Source organism: Macrobrachium nipponense, chromosome 27 (assembly GCF_015104395.2).
Source record: "Macrobrachium nipponense isolate FS-2020 chromosome 27, ASM1510439v2, whole genome shotgun sequence".
Classification (NCBI taxonomy): domain Eukaryota; kingdom Metazoa; phylum Arthropoda; class Malacostraca; order Decapoda; family Palaemonidae; genus Macrobrachium; species Macrobrachium nipponense.
Window position 1 is genome coordinate 13161503 of NC_087216.1, and position 22327 is coordinate 13183829.

The 22327-nt window shown below is 46.1% G+C and overlaps 1 protein-coding gene across 1 annotated transcript in view; it reads right to left on the reverse strand.

Moving 5' to 3' along the window:
• Positions 1–22327, reverse strand: part of LOC135200505 (DNA mismatch repair protein Mlh1-like) — a 76341-nt gene that overhangs the window by 21607 nt on the left and 32407 nt on the right. Inside the window, exons 9-12 of the mRNA XM_064229155.1 lie at positions 19956–20129; positions 12318–12381; positions 3894–4092; positions 3408–3559 (exon numbers count right to left, since the gene is read on the reverse strand). Of these exons, the coding sequence (XP_064085225.1) occupies positions 3408–3559; positions 3894–4092; positions 12318–12381; positions 19956–20129 (589 nt within the window). The remainder of the gene's footprint in view (positions 1–3407; positions 3560–3893; positions 4093–12317; positions 12382–19955; positions 20130–22327) is intronic.

A 22327-nucleotide genomic window follows, 5' to 3' on the forward strand; every position in this document is an offset into this window, starting at 1 on the left:
GGAGCACGCTCCTTAGCAGCCAATGGGGAAGCGTCAACAGGTACTGCTGTTTAAGGGACGTCAGATCGGTGGGGGATCCCCGTAACCCTCCTTCGGCCTTCGACATGCCCTCTCCCTGAGTCCTGGGAGTCCGGCAGAGGTCCCAGCCTAGAGGCGCTATAGGGCCGATCTGACCCGCCCCCTCCACTTCACTGGGGGCACTATCACTACACTTAGCACTTTCCCTGTTTTCAAGGGCTAGAACCTTAGATCAAAAGAATCTAAAATAAGCGAAAGGGCATTACCCTCCGCAGACACCACTTGAGGGCCCGAAGGCAACACTACGGGGTTAGGAGTCACAAAATCTAAAGAAGGGTTAGAAGGGGTTACATTATTACCCTGTCTACTACCCGATTTACTCCTGGAGGAAGACCTCCTGATCCTATCACGCTCTAATTTATTTACATAGGATTCATAAGTCTTCCATTGAGCATCATTCAAACTTTCACACTCCGTGCAGCGAAAATCATACCTACACACTTGCCCCCAACCTACAACCTTTACACACTGTGTGAGGATCCACCAAAGCTTTTGGTAACCTCACCTTGCATTCGTCTTTCATACACACTCTGGCACTAGCCGAACTAGAACCTGACATATTTAAGGAAAAACCAAGCCAAAAATAAAAAACAATCCAAAGTCACGTATGCCAAGCTATCGATCCAATAACAAATAACCAAAAGTCAAGAGGATACTCAAGCAAATAAAGTTTTCCAAAATCCTGAGGCGGAGGTGCTGTAAACAGATGTTTACAACACCGGCGACAGAAGAAATCTGATAGAAAATGGGAATGGTTCCTGATACCCGCCTCCCAGCGGCGGGAATGGGTACTAACCACCCTACTCCCACTACGTGTGTCGTAAGTTTTTAGAAATTCTGTCGGACTTCAGAGAATACAGCTATATATATATCTGACAGGTAAGTTTCATGAACAAATAATGAATTTTACTTTCCTTTAGAGGCTGTTAAATTAGAGCCTCTTTCAAGAGCTTTCAGCTTACAACGCTTGCTCTTTTTTCCTGGAAGGATTGTTTACGGCTGCCTTCCTTTTTAGAGGGTTATCAGTCTCAGGAACAGCAGAAAAAGCTGGTGTCGCCTGAGGAGGGGTGTGAGGATCGGATATTGGGGCATCCTCAAAAGCATTTACAGCTGGTACAGCCTCCAGAGAGGCGGGAGTGCCAGGTATACCTGACACTGCCTCCACAGAGGCAGGAGTACCAGAAATCACTGGCTCTGCTTCCATAAAAGCAAGTGTGCCAGAAATCACTGGCACTGCCTCCAAAGAGGCAGGAGTGCCAGAATTAACTGGCACTGCCTCCAATGAGGCAGGAGTGCCAGAATCACTGGCACATAAAGCATCGAAGAGGCAGGAGTGCCAGAAATCACTGGCGCCACCTCCGAAGAGGCATGAGCACCAGCAATCACTGGCGCGGATTCCAAAGAGGCATGAGTACAGGTCGTCACTGGTTTTTTATTTACATTGTTTTTGGTAACATTGGTATTCCTTCTTTGGTTGGCAGCAACGCTAGAAAAGGATATTCCTGGTCTAACGTACTGATTCAACACTCTCTCTTTTGCCTCTCTAAATGTGATACGTTTGGTTACCCTTAATGTTTGAATTTCTTTTTCCATGATGTATACATCACAGGTAAGTGAAGATGATGGATGACTGTCTCCACAATGTATACACCTTGCTTGCTTATTACATATGCCATGCTCTGGTTCACTACATTTGACACAAGTGGCAGGCTTGCCTTGTAGTTTCTGTCTACAAGACCCCAACATATGTCCAAATTCTTGGCAATGAAAACATCTCCTCGGTCTTGGGATATATTGTTTAACCTTGAAATGTAACCAGGCTGTACTAGGCAATCGGGTGGAATTGAATGTAACAATTAAATTGGGGAGTGGAACAAGGACTCCATTTACCTTCTTCATTCTTTCAATTCTTATTATGCCCTGATCTTTTAATTCTTCTACTAGCTTTTCTTCAGAGTATGCCATAAGCTGGGGTGCATATATCATGCCCTTGGAGTAATTCCAAGAAGCATGTACTGCACGCTCCACTTTAACTCCTCCAAGGTGCGATAATTTTTTTCAGTTTGTCACTTTCTTTTGCTGAGGCAGATTATACTGTCAGCTTTCCTCGCCCCTCAGAAGAAATCTTAGGCTCTCGGCCACAACACTTGACAATATCTCTATATACATAAAAAATGTCAAAATTAGTCTTTCAAATCAAAAGTCAAATATTTATCAAACGAGTTTTCAAACATTCCGGATCCTATTTCTGATACTATATTCCTACCAAATTTCCCTTTACTCAGTACTGGAGCAAAGGGTTTCAGTGTAATTACACTGGAAGGTTTTTTTTTATTTTTCCAGAGGAAGGCTGCCAGTGGAGGTTCCTGCAGTCATCAACTGTGCCGATTCACTACCATCAAAGGGTCCAGGGGTACTTGAATCTTTATTCGCATCTGTCATAAAGATCAAAGTATTGAAAAAAAAAAAATAATTAAACCTGAAAACCTTAAAAAGATATCATCAGCCTTTCATGGTGTTTATTCTTCCACTAATGGCACAAGTGAGAACCGACTCCCAAATGTCCGCGTCCCTACCCTACCCCACAGGGGATAGCACAACATGAATAGAGTGGCCCAAGTGTAAGCCAAACCCGCTTGATAGGACTGAGAGTATTACAAGAATACAATCATCCCCACCCTAATCACATTATGAGCAAACCGGACAGAAAGCCGAGAGTCCTATCCGCAAAACTAGACCCCCCTGGAATCCGTGGTCCAGCCCTGCGAAATAGTTCCGCCTGATATCATTCAGGTCCGAACATTATCGGGCAGTTGATGGTCCTCCCACAGTTCCCACTATTTAGCTTCAGATATAAAACCCAGTCCCAGCTATGATATCTTTTCAGTTTAACAGGTCCAGTAAATTTCAGCAAAGGTGGAAAATTCCACATAATTAATCCGAAATGCTAGTAAAAAAAAAATATTACATGAAGGAGAAGGATGTGGTAAGAATGAAAAAATTGCAGAAAGAAGGAAAAGTTCTGACTAATTTAATTGGATCATCAGCTGGGCCCCAAGGAACAGTGAGAAAGCAACCCCACCAGGCATCAGAGCCCAGCTGCTGGTCCCTAACCTCCCTACCCACGCCAAGGGGTCAGCATCTAGGGGGCAGCATACGGGAGATGATTTCTGAAATACCGCTTTGGCGTTTAAGGGCTAATATATACGTATTTATATTTTAGTTTCTAAATACCAAGCAAATATATTTGTATAAATAAATTTTTTTGTTTACTAAACTGAAGGCAAAGTAAAAAACTAGTAATTAATACTTCATCCTATTACTCTTACCCGATTTGGTTCGTTGTTTCTTTGAATGCGATAAAATCTTGCAGTTTCACGACAAAATGTCTGGAAGCATTCCTTTTCATCATCCCAGTCAACCTCCGTTGCTAATCGAAGAATATACATGGGAAGACCTTCCATTGCTGGTACGTAATCATCTTCAAATAAAAACACAGTAATTAGAAGTCAATAGTGTAGTCTTTTATAAATATTTATCTCTCATCTAAGTTAAGACAGAAGTAGGAACTAAGAATAAAATAAAATGGGAGAAAAAGGCACAAGAATTAAATTCACTATAGAAGATACAAAACAAATGACAAAAAAGTAGTGATAAGATAACATAGAGGTAAACTGATAACAAAAAAAAATTACCTGCTTTTAAACTGATCACTTGCGTAAGTACTACTGATCTAAATAATTTGAATTCAGTTGATCTACTTCAACCAGAAAATACACAACCTCTCAAGTAACTTGTGTGAACACTCAAATTACCTATTACATATGGAAGAGTACATAGATTGCCATCATCATCAATTTTCAGGCTAAAATAGTCATCCAACATAGGACTTTTGGACTGCAGAAGAGTAACAATATAGTTTGCCAAGTCCTCTTTCTTTCCATCAGCCTCAGACCAGCCACTCTCTTCTAGGTCAAGTGCAATTAATGCTAATTCATTAATACTTGCTGGGGTCTGAAATACATAATAAGAATATAACATTAATCATTTGCATCATTTATCACTGCAAAATATTCTGAAGGCATTATCAACACAAAAATTCATGCAAATTAAATTAATAACCAAGGAGGAACCTATATCAACATAAGACCTAGTAACACAAAATAGTATCAGAAACATGAAATTTTCATTATTAAAATGAAGTTTTATTGTATACTTACCGAACAATTATAGAGCCGTGATTTCCACGAGCGGCAGGATACTAAATTCAAATTTAGCGCATCGGCGTCGCCAACACTGGTGGTGATGACGTCATCTCCCTCCACTCGCGGGAGAACCAGGTACAACTGCCCAGGTGAATCCAATTCTTTCTGCCCGTCCGTCCACCTAAGGGGAGGAGGGTGGGTATAATCATAATTGTTCGGTAAGTATACAATAAAACTTCATTTTAATAATGAAAATTTCATTTTTATTGTAGTGTCTTACCGAACAATTATAGAGCTGATTACACATTTATGGGAAGGTGGGATTCAGTGGACCACTAGTATTTTTAAATGGTTACATTTATTGCAATACCAGTAAACACTCAAGGTGTCTGTTGTACCTTACCTTGTCAGAGAGCTACAGCAGACTGTTACTGCCTCTGGTCGGTGCTCTTCTTACTATTGTAGAGGAATTGGAATTTGACCAAAGTTAGCCTCTACAGGAGTGGAAATCTTCCTGTCCGAGTTCAAGCGAGTCAAGGCTGACTGACGGAGGATAGTAACAACAAAGATTGCCCTTGCCCTGGGCTAAGACCAGAAATTCAATCATACAAAACATTTGTCACCAACACAGATTTAAAAACATATATACCCAACCATTGTAAAAATCTGACCTAACAGACTGGTGAGTATCCCAGGTACTCAGTACCCCCAGCTTCCCTTGAACTCGACAACCTATTCAAGGTGAAAAGTTAGCATAGAGGGTGACGACCCCTGTGCCGTTTCTCCCAAACACCATGCCAGAAACCGCCACCGGACCTAACGTTTTACAATTCTCGAAAACCGTTTCTATCTCTTTGAGATAATGACTCGCAAAAAACCGAATTCGATCTCCAGAACGTGCTCTGAAGAATCGAAGCTAAAGATAAATTCTTCTGAATGCTAAAGAAGTTGCCACTGCTCTAACCTCGTGAGCTTTAACTCTCAGAACGGAAAGATTGTCGTTCTCGGACTGCGAGTGAGCTTCCCTGATAAGCTCTCTAATAAAGAACGATATAGCATTCTTAGAAAGAGGACGAGAGGGTTTTGAACCGAGGTCCAGAGCTTAGAAGATTGTCCTCTAATACCCTTAGTGGCAAAACAGATACTGCTTAATAGCCCTGGACTGGACAATAAGAGCCTTTCTTCCATCCTCATGTCCAACCAAATCAGATAAGTTCCTTACCACAAAACTCCTCGGCCAAGGATTAGAAAGGATTCTCATTTTTGGCTAGAAAGGTCAAAGATACCGAAAATACAGCATTGCCTTGAGAGAAACCGACTCTTTTGTCTATAGCGTGCAATTCGCTGACACGCTTAGCAGAAGCTAGTGCAATAAGAAAGAGTGCCTTCTTAGTCAAGTTCCTGAGTGAAGCCGACTTCAAAGGCTCAAACGGTGGCCCCATGAGGGAACTTAAAGCACCACATCTAAGTTCCAAGCCACTGTATCTTGCGGGAGCTTAGTGGTTTTCGAAAGACCTAATGAGGTCCGACAGATCTGAATTGGAGGAAATATCCAAACCTCGATGTCGAAAAACCGAAAGAGAGCATGGCTCTATATCCTCTGATCGTCGAAGGAGCCAGTTCTTAGAGTTCCTAAGAAATAGAAGAAAATCTGCTATTTCTGTTAAAAGAGGTCGCTGAAGTAGAGACTTTAGCACTTCTACACCACTCTCTGAAGATTCTCCACTTCCCTTGATAGAGTTTGTTAGAAGACTCTCTCCTACAACGAGCGATAGCTTCTGCAGCTCTTCTTGAAAATCCTTTCGCTCTGACAAAGATTCCGGACAGTCTGAACCCTGTCAGAGCTAGAGCGGACAAGTTTTGGTGGAACCTCTTGAAGTGAGGTTGTTTGAGAAGCCACTTCTCTGGAGGAAGAAGTCTGGGGAAGTCTACTAACAACTGGAGAAGGTCCGGGAACCAACTCTTTCCTGGGCCAAAAGGGCAGCGATTAACGTTAGCGTTACATTGCTGTGCGACATGAACTTGTTCAGCACCTCTCTTATTAGACCGAACGGAGGGAATGCATAAGCTTCCAGACCCGACCAATCCAACAGCATTGCGTCCACCGACCAAGCTAGAGGATCTGGGACTGGCGAACAAAAGAGAGGAAGACGGTTGTTCCTTGATGTCGCGAACAGGTCTATTGACGGTCGTCCCCAAAGGCGCCAAAGTTTCTGACAAATCTTGTTGTCCAAAGTCCACTCCAGAGGTAACACTTGCTGTTGACGACTTAACTCGTCCGCCAGGACGTTCATCTTTCCCGGAACAAATCTCGGGACTAGCTGAACCTTCGCTTCGTTTGACCACAGGAGGAGATCCTTGGCTACTTCGTACAGAGAGAAAGACTGAGTCCCCCCTGTTTCCGCACGTACGAGAGAGCCGTGGAGTTGTCGGAATGCACTGCCACTACTCGACCTTCTACTAAGCTCCGAAACTGTCTGAGCCCCAAGAAAATTGCTAACAGTTCCTTTACATTTATGTGGAACTTCTTCTCCTTCTCCGACCAAGCTCCTGAAGTCCGTTGATTTCCCAGTAGGGCTCCCCAACCTGTGTCCGATGCGTCGGAAAAGAACTGTAGGTTCGGGAGGATGGGTCTTAAATCTAACCCTTCTTCCAACCTTGCTCGAGAGAGCCCCACCACCTTAGGTCCTCTTTTATTTGATCTGTGACAGAAAAAAGGTAATCGAGTCTGGTTGTGTCTTCCTGCACCAAGAGGCTCTCAGGAAAAACTGCAGAGGTCTCATGTGCGTTCTTCCCAACGTCACAAATTTCTCCACTGACGTCAATTTGCCCAGGAGTCTCATCCACTGATTGGCAGAACTTACCTTTTTGTCCAAGAACTCCTGAACTGTCTCCAGACAGCCTTGAACCTCTTCGGGGGACAGAAAAGCCCGAAAAACTTGAGCATCAGAAATCATCCCCAAATAAAGGATGCTCTGAGATGGAACCAACTGGGATTCTGTTTGTTGACCAGAATTCCTAACTTTCTGGCAAGATCCAGAGTTGTTCCAAGGTCCTTCATGCACCGACTCTCTGACTCGACCGGAGAAGCCAATCGTCCAGATAGAGGGAGATTCTTACTCCTAATATGTGCAGCCAGCTTCCTATCGGGGATAGAACCTGGTGAAACTTGAGGAGCGGTCGCTAGTCCGAAGCAAAGCGCCGAAACTGAAACACCTTGCCTCGAACATGAACCTCAGGTACTTCCGAGATTCGCGATGTATCGGAATGTGAAAATAAGCGTCTTGCATGTCCAGAGAGACCATCCAATCCCCCTGTCTGATGGACTCCAGAACCGACCGAGTGGTCTCCATATGAAATTTTGTTTTCTGGACATGCAAGTTCAGGGCGCTCACATCCAAAACCGGCCTCCAGCCCCCTGATGACTTGGGAACTACAAAAAGGCGATTGTAAAAGCCTGGAGGAAAATCCCCTTCTATCTGTTCTATCGCTTCTTTGAGAACAAGCGCTTCCACTTCTGCGGCTAGCGCCAGAAATTTGTCTGAGCCCGGAGAGTATGCCTGGAATGGAATTGGCACAGGTGAGAGCGAGGGAGGTTGAAACGAGAGGAATACGATAGCCGAACTTGAGTACTTGCACTACCCAGGCTTCTGCTCCTCTGTTTTCCCATTCCTCCCAAAACAGCGCCAGCCTGGCTCCCACTGGTGCATGAAGAACCGAGCTTTCATTTGGAAGGTTTTGTTAACCTTGGCCGAGGCCTTAGACTGACGGTCGCAATTCAACTTCGGCCGAAAGAAGCGCTTGGGTTTTCTCCCTCGAAAAGGCGCTTGGGTCAGAGGAGAAAACCGAAGGAAACAGTCTCCACATGAGCTTTAGGTCTCTTAGTAGACTGTGCCAGTAAATCCGAAGTAGATTTCTTATCTAGCGCAGACGAAATTGACAACACTACATCGTCTGGAAAGAGGTTATCTTTCACAAAGAGCAAACAAGAGAGCAGACTTCTGTTGGGACGTAACCCTTTTAGAAGCAAAGGAGCACCAAAGTGCCTTTTCTTAAGGGTACCAAAGGCGATGAGCGAAGCTAACTCATCACATCCATCCCTAATGGATTTGTCCGCACAGGACAGAACACCAATCCAATCCTCCGCTAAACTCCTGAGAAAGAGAAGGACAGTCTTCGATCTTGGCCGCTAAAGCGCCAATAGTCCAATCAAGGAAGCTAAAGACTTCCAAAAGTTTAAATTGATTCTTTACAACGTGGTCCAAACTCAGGCGCTGTAAAGAAAACTTTCGCTGCGGCGAAAGCAGATCTTCTAGAGGAGTCGATTAAACTGGAGAAGTCTCCCTGGGAGGAGGCAAGAAACAAAACTCCCAGAGAAGGAGCTTCCCCAGTTACATAAAACCTATACCTCTTACGAAGCAACTTAGAGGGAGGGTAAGCAAAAAGAGCCTTCCCTAAGTCTCTTTTCATAGACATCCATTCTCGTCTCTTTCAACGAATGTCTAACCGCTTTAGATAGAACAAGTTTTGGGAGGAGAGGGTCTGAAGTTTTTTCCATCCTCATCAAAAAAGTCGAAGTTGGGGAGCGCGGGGCCGCTTTCTCAAAATAATCTGGATAAGATACCAGAAGAAATCTAAGGAGACGTGAATAACACGAGAGGTGATGTGAATCCTCCTCCTCTACTTCTTCATTCTCCGATACCGCCGAAGAAGTAGACGGAACTACAACCGGATCTGAACGGTTTCGAACCACCTTGGACTCATTCATCCAGTTGGTTAACATCTCTAACTGCTTGCGCAAAGGCGCCAGAGACGAATCAAAAACAGTTAACGTAGGCTTGGAAGAGCCTAAATGTTCAGCAGGAGGCGGAAAAACTACTTGCGCCTCGCTCGGAGCCGCCGAAATTCGAGGCGAAACAGGCGCATCAGGCGTAACAGACGAAAAAGCGTCTAAAGAAACACCCTTAGAACTGCTAGCTACAGCGCTAAAACCACAATCTCTACTAGTAGATGGAGCCGAAAAAGGCCACAGATTGAGGCGACGAACGAGCCGCTAACGGCCGCGGCGCAACCCTACTCTCAGGCTCCTTATACCGCTTGACTGGAGGAGGCGAAGAATCGGCGCCTGAACGCCTCTTTAAGGGACGGGGAAACGGGCGAATCTCGCCAAGAGCGCCGCGCGACCGGAGACGAATCGCTTGAATCATTCGAAAGGCGTCTGACCGCAACACCTTTCCAACGCTTAACCGAGCCCTGTTGAGGCGCAACAGGCTCAACAAGAGAGGCGCTGTCTGTGGGCAAATCCCGATCGACTCCCTTGGACTTCCGGTATGTCTTCTCCCCCGGTGCGGGGGAGCTGGACAGTGACCTTTGTCTAGGAGACGTGTCAGGACAGACAGACGCACCCTCAACTACACTCTTACCTGAAGCCGCTTTTCTCCAAAAACGTCTTAACTGAATTACCAAGTTGCAAAACCGTATTCGCTAGTACCGAAAATTTCTGATCTAACCTCGATTCCAGACTGGCAATGGTGTCGGAAGAAACTACACGGGAAGCCGGAGAAGCGGGATTAGTAGGAGGAATAGGAGGTGTAGTAAAGGAGACATAACAATTTGAGGAGAAAACATAAGGAACAGAAGCAAGCATCGCAAGACGAAGCGGAGCTAAGTCTATTTTCTTTCCCTTAGCGCTGCTTTTTCTAATTCTGTCTTTAGCTAATTTCTCCGAGTATGAAACTAAAAAACTTCCATTGAGAATCAGTCCAATCACACACTCGTTACATGTTCGATCTGCTGAACAAACCTGTCCCCTACACTTAACACATTTAGTGTGAGAATCATATTCTAACTTGGATAATCTAGTTTTTTTACATCCTGAGATGCAAAACCTAACTCCCGACGACTAGAATCTGACATGGCAACGCCTAAATAAAAAGCAAAATAACAACAACGCCAAAAAGAGTACTTCACCAATTCCGAAGATCAATTCCACAAGAAAAAAAAAAAGCGAAGCAAAGTCAATCCAACCGCACCGACCACCGATGTTCACCGGACGCCGGCAGAAAAGAAATTGGATTCACCTGGGCAGTTGTACCTGGTTCTCCCGCGAGTGGAGGGAGATGACGTCATCACCACCAGTGTTGGCGACGCCGACGCGCTAAATTTGAATTTAGTATCCTGCCGCTCGTGGAAATCACGGCTCTATAATTGTTCGGTAAGACACTACAATAAAAATGTACAGTGGACCCCCCGTATTCGCGTTCTCCAGATTTGCGGACTCACACAATCGCGGATTTCTCTCGGGAACGTTTCCCTGCATTATTCACGGAAAATTCGCGCATTCGCGGTATTTTTCTATGAGAAATATCCACAAATTCCTGGTTTTTGTTATCAATTTTATCATAGAATGCACTTTTTGTGATAAAACTATTAAAAAAACCAAGTATGAAAATTTTTAGTGGTTTTTCTTAAGTTTTAACTAACAAAATAGGCTGTTTTTAGCGTTTTTATAGGGGTTCCAAACATTCGCGATTGCTGGAATCTACTACTTTTTCGGCGGGGGGGTCTGGTACGCCATCCCCCGCGAATACGGGGGGACCACTGTATATGCATAAAGTGTTTTACTTGTCTAAACTGAAAGAGAACAAAGATTCTTGTAAAATTTTGCAAAGTTCACAATTTCCTTTACGGTCATTATATGTAGTCCATAACTGAATTTGTTATAGAAAAAAATCAATTTTCCCATACAAAACCATCCATCATTTATCTGTCAACATTCACAGCCTTTACATGTCCCCACACATTACATTCTTTTTATCTACCATGTTAAAGAACATCAGTTGTACGCCAGTATGGAAGTCGCATGCGCCAACTGGAGCTCACTTTTTGAGAGATCTGCATGATTGGGATGGAAATCCTTCAGAAATGAGCTTACATGGTTGATTGACTTAAGCTTCTTTTCTGGTGTTACGTCAAAAGGTTGCTAGCAATGTCATTTATTAAAATGAGAAATAAAAACAATACAAAAATTATGCATGATGAATTATATCCTTTGCAAAAGATCAGGTTCCAAAATTAATAAAAAAGGCTACTGATAACAAAAAATTTGCCACAAATCAAATGCATTATGTAAATGTAACAGATGTTTTATGAAAAATTGAGTAAACAATAGAATTAATTATGAAAATGTCAAAATCACAATAAAATAATTTTGAAAAACTAAAATTTCAGCAGATTCAGCTTAAAAAAATTGCACAGTTGTTACCATGACACTCTGCTTTAACTACCAGCAGCAAAAGATGGGAAAGGTTCAGATTGTGTAGATGATGCACTGAGGGACTTGACATCTTTGTTCAAATGTACATTCATGGTGTAAGGAAATCAAGTGTTTGTGTGATTTCTTGAAAAACAGTTCAAATGGGTATAAGTCTTACTTTAAACATAATCCCTAAAGAAATATTATTGTCAAATCTATAGACTCAAAATCTTTTATTACTCCAAATTGGTAAAGATTTAAGTCTCTGACTGTAAAGCTTTCTGATTAATGAATCATTTGCCGGTATCTTTACTAGGTCATGAGAGAGAGAGAGAGAGAGAGAGAGAGAGAGAGAGAGAGAGAGAGAGAGAGAGAGAGAGAGAGAGAGAGAAGAGAGAAAACTCCAGTCCCCAGATGAACTACTGTTTGGCTTTACTTTTCATTAATTTCCTCCCAACCCTTCTCACCTAGCTGTCCATTTAACTGAACTTATACTTTGCTCCACTCTTCCATTTCTACCTTAAAATAAATCCCTTGGGCAGGCACTATGAGGGTACAAATGTGACTCCCTGGTCTTATTAAACTAATTAACAACTGCATTCCTAGGCAAAAACTTGAAAGCACTAAAAATTCTGAGAAATTCCATTTAAAATGGATATAAACATTTTAATGCTGTGCCTGACTTCCATAGTCCAAAAATATATAAAAACTGTCTTCTATAATGCAAAACAGAAGTTGACACCAGTAAAACAGAGATGATCATTTGTTTGTCTACTTACTGAAAGCTTAAGAATGCCAAAGTTGCCAAAGTCAGCAAGCAGCAACTGATAGAACAGTTCTTCACTGAAATGGATAATAAATAGTTTAGTAAAATTGTTTTAGTATAACATATTATTACAACATTGTAATTCTTTCAATTAGCATATAAATAGTTTAATCAGATCATCACTGGTAGTTAAGTATTAAAAAAATTTCAAGAGCCTCTTTACAGCATGTGACATTTTGACTTGCTTCTCTTTGAATGCTCATCGCCAACTACTTACTATTAGAGCAGAGCATAACTACATGTCTCACCCTTGACACATTAAGCTTTAAAAGGTAATATCACCATGCACAGGTACTGAATGAACAAGACAAAAGTTTAAAACATTGGACAACTAGAACAGGAAGGACCACTCAAAGAGGAGGAAAAGTACACAAATGAGCAATGCGCCAAGGGCTGAAGATATGCCGTAAATGACACTTAACACTATAGTACCTACATCACCACTCAACAGGGAGATGGGAAAAATGACAATTTGTCTAAAATTGCATTTTTCCTAACTATACAAAACTGAGGTCCTTTTACAATAGGAAGGTACTAGCGGCAGCTGGATAGGTCGTAAGCTTTCGAACAAGGGGTTCGGTAGTTAACTGCTTGTCCGACAGGCGCGCGCGCGCGACTGGGAGGTAAACAAATCACTTTTGCTTTTGGCCCAAGCAAAAACTGCAGAGTGAGGGGTGGCATGAGGTGGGGCTATGTGTAAAAGGACCTCAGGTTTGTATAGTTAGGAAAAATGCAATTTTAGACAAATTGTCATTTGTTCCGACACGGCATACAAACCTTCGGTCCTTTTACAATAGGAAGACTCACTTCTTGGTGGGTGGAATCTGAGTCTTTTGTGAACAGACTGGTGTTCGCCCAACCTTGGAAGCCTCCCTGTCTAAGAGCGAGGGAGGGATCCAAGCCTCTGTCCGATTGATCGGGGTGTGCACCGCAGGATCAATGGTCAGACCTCTGGACCGGAGTACTAAGAGAGAGGCAAGCGTATCTCTTTCGTACCAGCAATGTAAGAACTTGTTCCTGTACAGGAGCAAAGTTTAAAGTCATGGTTTTGACTCTTGTAGGCATCCACTTCCCCCCCTTGTAGAAGGAAAGTGGGGTGATGGAATTCTGCTCCCATCCTCGTGAAAGGGATAGGATGGGGCTCTGTCATATAGCTCACCGGCATCTCGTCCTTATCCAGCAGGGTGATGACCGTATCCCTCTACCCACAGGTAGAGGGGAAGAAAAAGATAGAAAGAGAAGCCAGTCACTTTCTCATCACTATCTATTCATACAGTCACACCAGGACTCGATGCTGTTCAGCCTGCTAGGGTCTGGGTTAGCTAGACGACGTGTTGAGCAGCCACCACGGGTCCTAAGGAAACCGATCCAAGGACCTATGGGCAATATCCAAGAGGTATAAGGAAGTTGCCGGTGATCTGGTTGTACCAGACCCCTGCCTCCATACCTGCGCCACGGAGAAGTTCTTACGAAACGCCAACGAGGGGCCAATACTTCTAACTTCGTGAGTTCTCGACGGGACGTTACGGATGTCGTCACTACCATCAGCCTCATACGCCCTCCTGAAGACCTCACGCAGCCAGGACGAAGAGTGTTCTTGCTACTTCTTTCTTGTTGACCCCGTTTGCTAACGAAGAGGGCTCGACACTCAGGCCCGAGTGTCGAGTTCTCTTCAGATAGCGCCGTAGCGTCCTCCCAGGACAAAGCAGCATCTCATCCACATCATTATCTGCATGACGCTCCCGTACTCTCTTCGCCGATGCCAGGTCCTGCAAAGACGAGGGTCATTCGAGTTTCCCTGGGTTGGCAAGGACCTTTGGAAGCTGCTACTAAGCAAGGAGATCTCGAACGAGTTCGAGATGTCCAATCCCGTCAAGTTTTCAGGAGGAGCGACAAGGCGGCTCTGTATCCTTTGACTGTGGGAACTTAGAGGAGCTCCTCGGCGAAGAAAAAAACGAGGAAATACCGCTACCTGCTGAAGAGTGGCTCTGAGAAGAGATAGGCCCCGTCTACGACACCAACCACCGAAGACGGCCGACTTCCCTAGTACACAGCTGCAGAGGACTGACGGACGTTTCCAGCCATCTCTGTTGCTGCGCTACGAAAAAAGCTTCTCGTTCGCAAGAGAAGGTGGATAACAGCCAGCCGTGAAGACGTAGGGGACTGGACTGCTCGGTGGTACCGCTGCGACGTGTGGCTGGCCGAGAAGGTTGTGCCAATGGGGAATCTCTCTCGGTTCTCTTGCGAGAAGAGCCAGCAGGTCCGGATACCAAATGGCCTGTGGCCATTTGGAAGCCATCAGGATCATCCTGAGATTCGGGATGACCAGTGCTCGACTGATCACCTTGCGAATCAGGCTGAACGGGGGAAAGGCATAGGCGAAGAGGTTGTCCCCACCGGGGTTGTTCGAAGAGCGTCCTCTGCAGCTGCCCATGGATCCGGCACGGCCGAGAAGAACACCTGGAGCTTCCTGATGTGTCCGGATGGCGAAACAGATCTCGACTGGTCGCCCCCACAGGTCGAAGAGCCTTTCCGCCACGTCCTGGTGTAGAGACCATTCGGTCCTTCATCACCTGATCCGACGGAACTGAGCGTGTCTGCTACTACATTCCTCCCTGGAATGTAGCGTGCCGACAGCTATATTGAGTGTGCCTCGGCCCACCTCGTGCACCTGCCGAGTCAACTGATACAACGGGAGACCACTAGGCCCCCCCTGTTTGTTGACGTAAGCCACCACCGTGGTGTTGTCGTACATCAACACCACTGAGTGTCCCATCAAGCGGTCCTGGAAACTTCTTGGAGAGCAACGGAACGCTGCCTTTAGTTCCAGTACATTGATGTGAAGGTGCTTGTCGTTCTCGTACCACACTCCTGAAGTCCGCAACTCTTCCAGGTGTGCGCCCCATCCCTCGGTCGATGCGTCTGAGAGCAGCTGCATGTCCGGGGGGAGAGTGCGCGGAGGCACTCCTCTTAAGGGGTTCCTGTCGTCCAGTCACCTGGCTAGTCCTGCCTCACCTCCTGTGTCAGTGACCATGGAAGGCTGGGGGATCCGTCGCCTGTGACCAACTCTCCTTTGGTCTCCCTGAAGAGACCGCAGGTGAAGACGCCCGTTAGGGACTGGCTTCCCGAGTGACGACAGGTGTCCGATCACGACTTGCCATTGCTGAGCTACCTGTTCCTGCCGAGGACAGGAACATGGTTGGCTGCCTCCCTGAATCTGCTACCGTGTCGATCAGCATTACCCAGGTACTTCATCCTCTGCTTGTTGGCTCGAGATCGGACTTTTCGAAGTTCAGAACGATCCCCAGATCGCGACAGAACTCGAGCAGTCGATCCCTGTCCTGTAGCAACTGCGAGCGGTAGCTCGCCAGGACTAACCAATCGTCGAGATACCCCATCAGACATATCCCGTGCGAATGGCCCCAAGCAGACACCAGAGTGAACACTTGCGTGAACCACCTGCGGTTGAGAGACCGAAGCAACGTGGCCTGAGCTGGTACACCTCCCGTCGAGGATGAAGCGGAGGTACTTTCCGAAGGACTGATGAATGGGTATTGTATATACGCATCCTTCAAGTCCACTGAAAGCATGAAATCGTTCTCCCTGATAGAGTTGAGCACTGAGCGTGCCGTCTCCATCGTGAACAGGGTCTGGCGAACCAACCGGTTCGGGGGAGAGAGATCTATCACTGGGCGCCAGCCGCCTGTCGTAGACTTTTCCACCAGGAAGAGTCGGCTGTAAAGCCCGGTGACTGATCCGTACCGATTTCTACAGTTCTCTTGCTCAGCATGGTCTTGATCTCCTGTCTCAATGCTACGTCCTTCGATGCCCCTGGACCGTACGCCTGCTGATGGACCGGGTCCAATGGCTGGCCAGGCACCCCCCACTTCCGGCAGCAGGTGAGGGGGAATGCCGTCCTTCCACTGTGAACGTCGTCTGGCTGGGGCTGATCGAGACCTGACAGGAGAGAGCCGATACCGCTCCGACTCATTCCAGTCCTCGTCGAGGTCGAAACCTCAGGAGGGACCGAAGGGATATATAAATACGATGTCCGAAGACACGTAGAAACGCCTCTGTCGCAGTAGAGGAGGTGAAGGAGCTTGTTCGACGTCTAGAACCGAGAGAGCCTTCTTGTCCGGAGACGAGAGAGACTACCTGGCTCAACCCAGTCGGCAAGCTCCGATCGCGGCAGACCCACCGTTGATTTGGATTCCCTCTCGGGCCCCAAAACGACTCGAGCCGAGACGTGGCTCTGCTGGTGGGAGCGCGATCCTTCCCCGAGGTCTATTGTGCTGACGAATCAGCGCCGTAACCTCGGTAAAGTTCCTCTGGATCTCGGAAGTCACAGCATCTTGCAGAGTGGGACCGTTAAGCCCTTCGAACAAGAGCATATTCCGAGAACCTTCCTCCTAAGAAGGGGGAACAGCGACAGCCCTCTCGGTCTTCCCATCCACTTGCCGCATACGTCCTGGCCGGTCCAAGAACCGTGCCTGGCCACGTAGGGCGTCGTGGTGGGGATCATGAGGGGCGCACCCCTCACGATCACTCCTCAATACCTCGCCCTCCTCCCGGTGGTAAACCCGAGGAGGTTGAAGGTACGGGAGAGGAGGCAGACCTGACGCTCCCTCGTCGCTCGCTGGCAGAACCAGCAGGCTTGGAGGCTGCAGGCGATCGTCAACCCGCGGTGACGATCGAGCTGCAGGCCTGGTCGAACCGTCTCGCTGTGGAGAACGGCTGGACTGAGCACAGCGGCCCCGATCTCGAGTGTCAGAAGAGCTGGTGCTGGTTGCCTTTCCCGATCGCTCTCTGTGAGACGACGGTCAGGCGACCTGCAGGCTCCACTGTCGCAGTGAGACGGTGCTGTCCTCACGGCAACGTCACGTCGCTGGTTCAGCCGGGCTGGCACCGGCGAACGGGAGGACCTCTTCCCAGCCTCACCCGTGGTCGGTCGTGGACCGTCACGTCCCCGGGTAGCCAGCCTGTTAACACGCGAGAGTGAGCTGGTCTGGAGAGTCGCATGAGCGGCTGTCACCAGTCTTCCGCCCCGTGCCGTGAACCTGACGCTGAGCGGACTCAGAGGTCTGGTTCCTGGCTGCACGGTCGCTGGTAGGCGACCGTACACTCGGTACCTCCCGCGCGAACGAGAGGCCGAGACGGACCCTGATGCAGTGGCAGAACCACTGACACCAGGCGAGGAAGTACCGGTGTTAGCCGGTACCCCTCTGGTCCCCGTAGTCTTCTTCCTTGCGAAGAAGAGACGGGGCCCCGCTCCCGAAGGAGCAGGAGGACCAGCGGAAGGAACCCTCCCGTCCCACCGAGGTGAGACGGGTCCCGAGAAGCTCCCGATGAAGCTTCTTAGGAGGGAGGAGGCGACCTTACTTCTTCCTCGGCTGTAAAGCCTTAGAAGTCGAAGGGGAAGGAGGCGGCGGCCGACGACGATGAAGAAGATGAAAAAAAGACGACGACCACGACACCTTCCTCCTCTTCTTCGTCAGCTTCCTCAGGACAGACGTAAGATCTGCTATTTTTCCAGGGCCGGAGCCGGGGCTGCGTCAGCCGAAGCCACAGGGCCCGGACGCACCTGTACAGACAGACCAAAGTCTGGGGTAGTACCACCACGAACAGGACGACATCAGCAGGTATGGGCATCTCAGGAACAGCAGGCACGGCCAGCACATCATCGGCGAAGCAACGGCAGGAACAGCCAGCCGCAGCAAACGCCAGGGCCAGCCAGCGCAGCAACTGCATGGACAGTCAATGCACAGAATCGGCAGGTAACGGCAGCAGCACCAGGAAACACAGGAAGTGGAGCAGCAGCCAGCAAACATCCTGGTACCGGCGGCAGGTCCAGGGGCGAGTTCTAGGGCAGCGGAAGTGTGGTCGCTGCAGCGCGGCAACCACGAGCGGCGGCGGCACGCCCCCCTCTCGGTACGCGAACGGCACTTCACAGCGGCTGTAGGCAAGGACTGTTACCACGTGAGGCGGAGTACACCAGGTGAGGAGGACGTCGTCACCTGGTTGCGTGGTCACCACTCCATGGGTGACCGCAGTAGGCCCAGACATAGAACCGCAGCCCCTGGACACCAGCACGCTCTGCAATTGGAAGGACGCCCATACCTCACCAAGGTCCACCCGTCGGCAGTAGCACATGTGGAAATAATAGTAGCGATTAATAAAGGGGGGGAAATCCCCTCGTGCGGGGGTTTGATCCCTCCCGAACGAGTGGAAGACCCCTAATACAATTGTACATCGGGCACCGAGCGCCCTCCCCCGCGCTCGACGGATTCGGGCGAGGAGAAGAACGCCGATAAACCTCCCCCCCCCCCCAACCAAGGGGAAGAGCCATCTGTGGGAAACTGAGCGGGGGGGGGGGGTCTCGTTCCCCACCCCCGCACAGTACCATGTAACCAAACAACAAAATAAGAGCCCTAGAGCAATCGTGCCATCGGCACGAATACAAGGCATAAGGATCAATTCCCTGACTGAGCGGAACTTGAACCAAATAATATTGATGCAATCATAATAAGGAACAAATGAAAATGCATCTTGCAAAACGATTCCACTTCACAATGAATAAGGGTTCGGATCGAGCGCATTTGCGCCCCTCGGTACCGAGCGCAAGGGTGAAAGGTTTCATTCTTACCTTTATGGATCAAGGTTTTCTGGAAACCTGATCCATAATGAATTGATGCAATCAACAAATATATGAAAATGAAAAGACTACTGCGCTTGCGATTTCACTTCATACAAATAAAAGGGGAAGGATCAATTCCCGTGAATAGCGGAACATTGATCCCAGTCAACAATGCAATCTCAATAAAAAAATGAAAATGAAAAAGAACTGCACTTGCGATTTCACTTCATTCAAAAAAATAAAAAGGGGGTGGGAAGGATCAATCTCCGGGCAAGCTCGGAAACTGATCCAAACATGAGTATTGCTACAATAAAAAATAATATATGAAAATGAAAAAGAATACTGTACTTGCGATTCCACTTTCATACTGAATAAGTTTCCGTGCCGAGCGCATTCGTTCGGCAACGGGCATACAGGTCAAAAAAATATTAAATGAAAAGCACTTACTTACGATTTTCATTCTACACATTTCCAACCCAATATACGCTCGGATGCGAGCGCTCCCGCCCTCGGCACCGAGCATACACAATACGAGGTACTCATTCTGGGAAAATGAATTATTCCCGCAATTACGCCCTTCAGTCCCGCACTCGGGTAATCGAGGGCGTTGTGAACCAAGATCCTTTAATTCACAATTGAATTCAATGAAATGATTGTACTTACAATTCAGTTTCACTAGATACATAGAAAAAGAAAAACACAATCATGCGAAAGCAAACGACGATGAGAAGCGGGCAGAGAGCGATGATACAGTCCACACGCCAGCAGGCCGAAAGCAAAAGTGATTTGTTTACCTCCCAGTCGCGCGCGCGCGCCTGTCGGACAAGCAGTTAACTACCGCAACCCCTTGTTCGAAAGCTTACGACTATCCAGCTGCCGCTAGTACCTTCCTATGTGTAAAAAGGACCGAAGGTTTTGTATGCCGTGTCGGAACAAATTAACTTTTATATGTCTTACCTCAGTGATGAAGTATTTGTTAGATACAATTTGTTTCCATGCTGAATAAGAGCATATTGAGGGCTAACACAACCAACAAATGTCATGTTCTTGACAGCTTCCCTTAAACCAGAATGGCAAATGTTCTCAAATTCAGATATTAGCGACAGAATACTTGTTAGTCTTATTTCACGCCTGAAAAAAAAGATCAATAATTGGTATTTATATCCAAAAGCATAGCATGTAACCACATAATAAATGTATGGAACGTTCATGAGTAATGAAGCCAAGTTTTACTACATAATATTCACAAACACCATTATTCATCAATAGGCAGAAAGTTTGCATGGAGACTTACCAACTGGATGATGAAAATGGGTTTTTTATTCTATCATGGATAATCATTTAAATGTATAATCAGTTTTAAAAGTATATTTAATGAACAGAAAAACAAACAATTCCTATCATCTACTGTTCTTTAAATTCATTTACCTATATCTAATTTTACATAGATTCACATTTTAACAAGGACCACCAATAACATGACTAAAAATGTTCAAGTACCAACAATACCAGCAGTGCAGCTAAACAGAAACATTTGTTTGCTAATACAAGCATAAAATTTGACATGATACTATACTACAGTCCAGTAATCAAATCTGTCTATTTGCCCATTTGGTAAACAAACTACATCAATAGAAATTGGTGTAGTTTGTCAGTGTACATGATCTTAGCATTAATGTGATGATTGTCTGTATTTTCTATAGTTTTTCCTGAGTGCATGGCTCAATGGCTTTTAACACTGTACATTTCAATATCTACTATGTACTATCATAGTAGAAGCAGTACCTTGTTTTACCATTTAGCCATATGTTGCACAGACTGATGATGGTCTCAGCTTGTATCATGGCTCCTAGAAATGCATTATACATCAACAATCACAACATGGTACACCAACAAGCAGAGGGGAAAGGGGGGGGGGGGGGGGGGGGGGGGGGGGGTCAACTTGTGAGAGAGATATGTTGGATACCACCATGGCACATGGTAACTTAACATAGGATGCCAACTAAGAAAGTGCACATCATATTGCTGTTTGACCAACCTTAAATCAGTTACAAAGACAAACCCAAACTGACAAGTGCAGAATATATGATCCAAACAAGGACAAAGGGGGTTTTAGTTATCTGAGCAGTGTAAAGATTTCTCGATCCAATGATACTGGAAGAATGATCCAAATACATATACATATGGTAGAGCAAAAGGTATGGTGGTCATTGTGATAAAAGTATACAATCTCAGCCTTTTATATAAAAAATATATAGAGAGTAATGGATAATAAGGAAAACCCTGTATCGATGCATACAAATCCTTCCAACAAAGGAAATATAATTGTTACAAGTACAGTGGAACCTTTACATACGAAAAATGTTATTGTTATTATACAATTAAGTTTGTTCATACTTACCTGGCAGATATATATATAGCTGTATTTTCTGACGTCCGACAGAAATTTCAAAACTCGCGGCACACGCAGTGGGCGGCCAGGTGGTAGTACCCATTCCTGCCGCTGGGAGGCGGATATCAGGAACCATTCCCATTTTCTATTCATATTTTTTTATTAATGCCTCTGTCTCCTGAGGGGAGGAGGGCGGGCACTGTTTAATTATATATATCTGCCAGGTAAGTATGAAACAAACTTAATTGATAATAACAATAACATTTTGTTCATGCCACTTACCTGACAGGATTATATATATAGCTGAATCCCACCTTCGGCATGGTGGGAAGAGACAGAATAGGATTTTTTAGGAAACTTAAATTAAGTAGATGATATACATCTTGGTTCCTCACCTGTTTGCAAAGTAGACTAGGTGATACTGTCATGTAAAGCTGCTTTTGCTTAAAACAGAGTTGCCAGCCAGGTGGAGACCTGTAGTGCTGGTGCGCTCTGGATGATCTGTCAACGGGTGCGAGACCTCAACGTGACAAGACCATCAAGGCCATACAAATGAGGGCAACGAAGCAACTGACCACCACGGACCAACTATTCACAAAAAACCCCTTAAAACTAACTAAAGGATGGGAGATCTTCACATAAGACTCACCACACCTAAAACACAACAACCTAACCTAATCCTAACTAAGGGATAGGGAAAGAGCTACTTCCGGACCCCAATACTGTGTCCAGCAGAAACGTATGGCCCCAGTGCATTACAATCGTCATAAATCGTTCTCACATCCCTTAGGTTAATGTGAGGCGAAGACATAGTTACTCCTCCAAAAGGTGCAATCAAGGATGTCCTTGATTGACATGTTCTTTTGGAAGGCAAAGAGAGGTAGCGACGGCTCGAACTTCGTGCGCTTTTACTCGGAAGAGGCTCAAATCAGTCTTC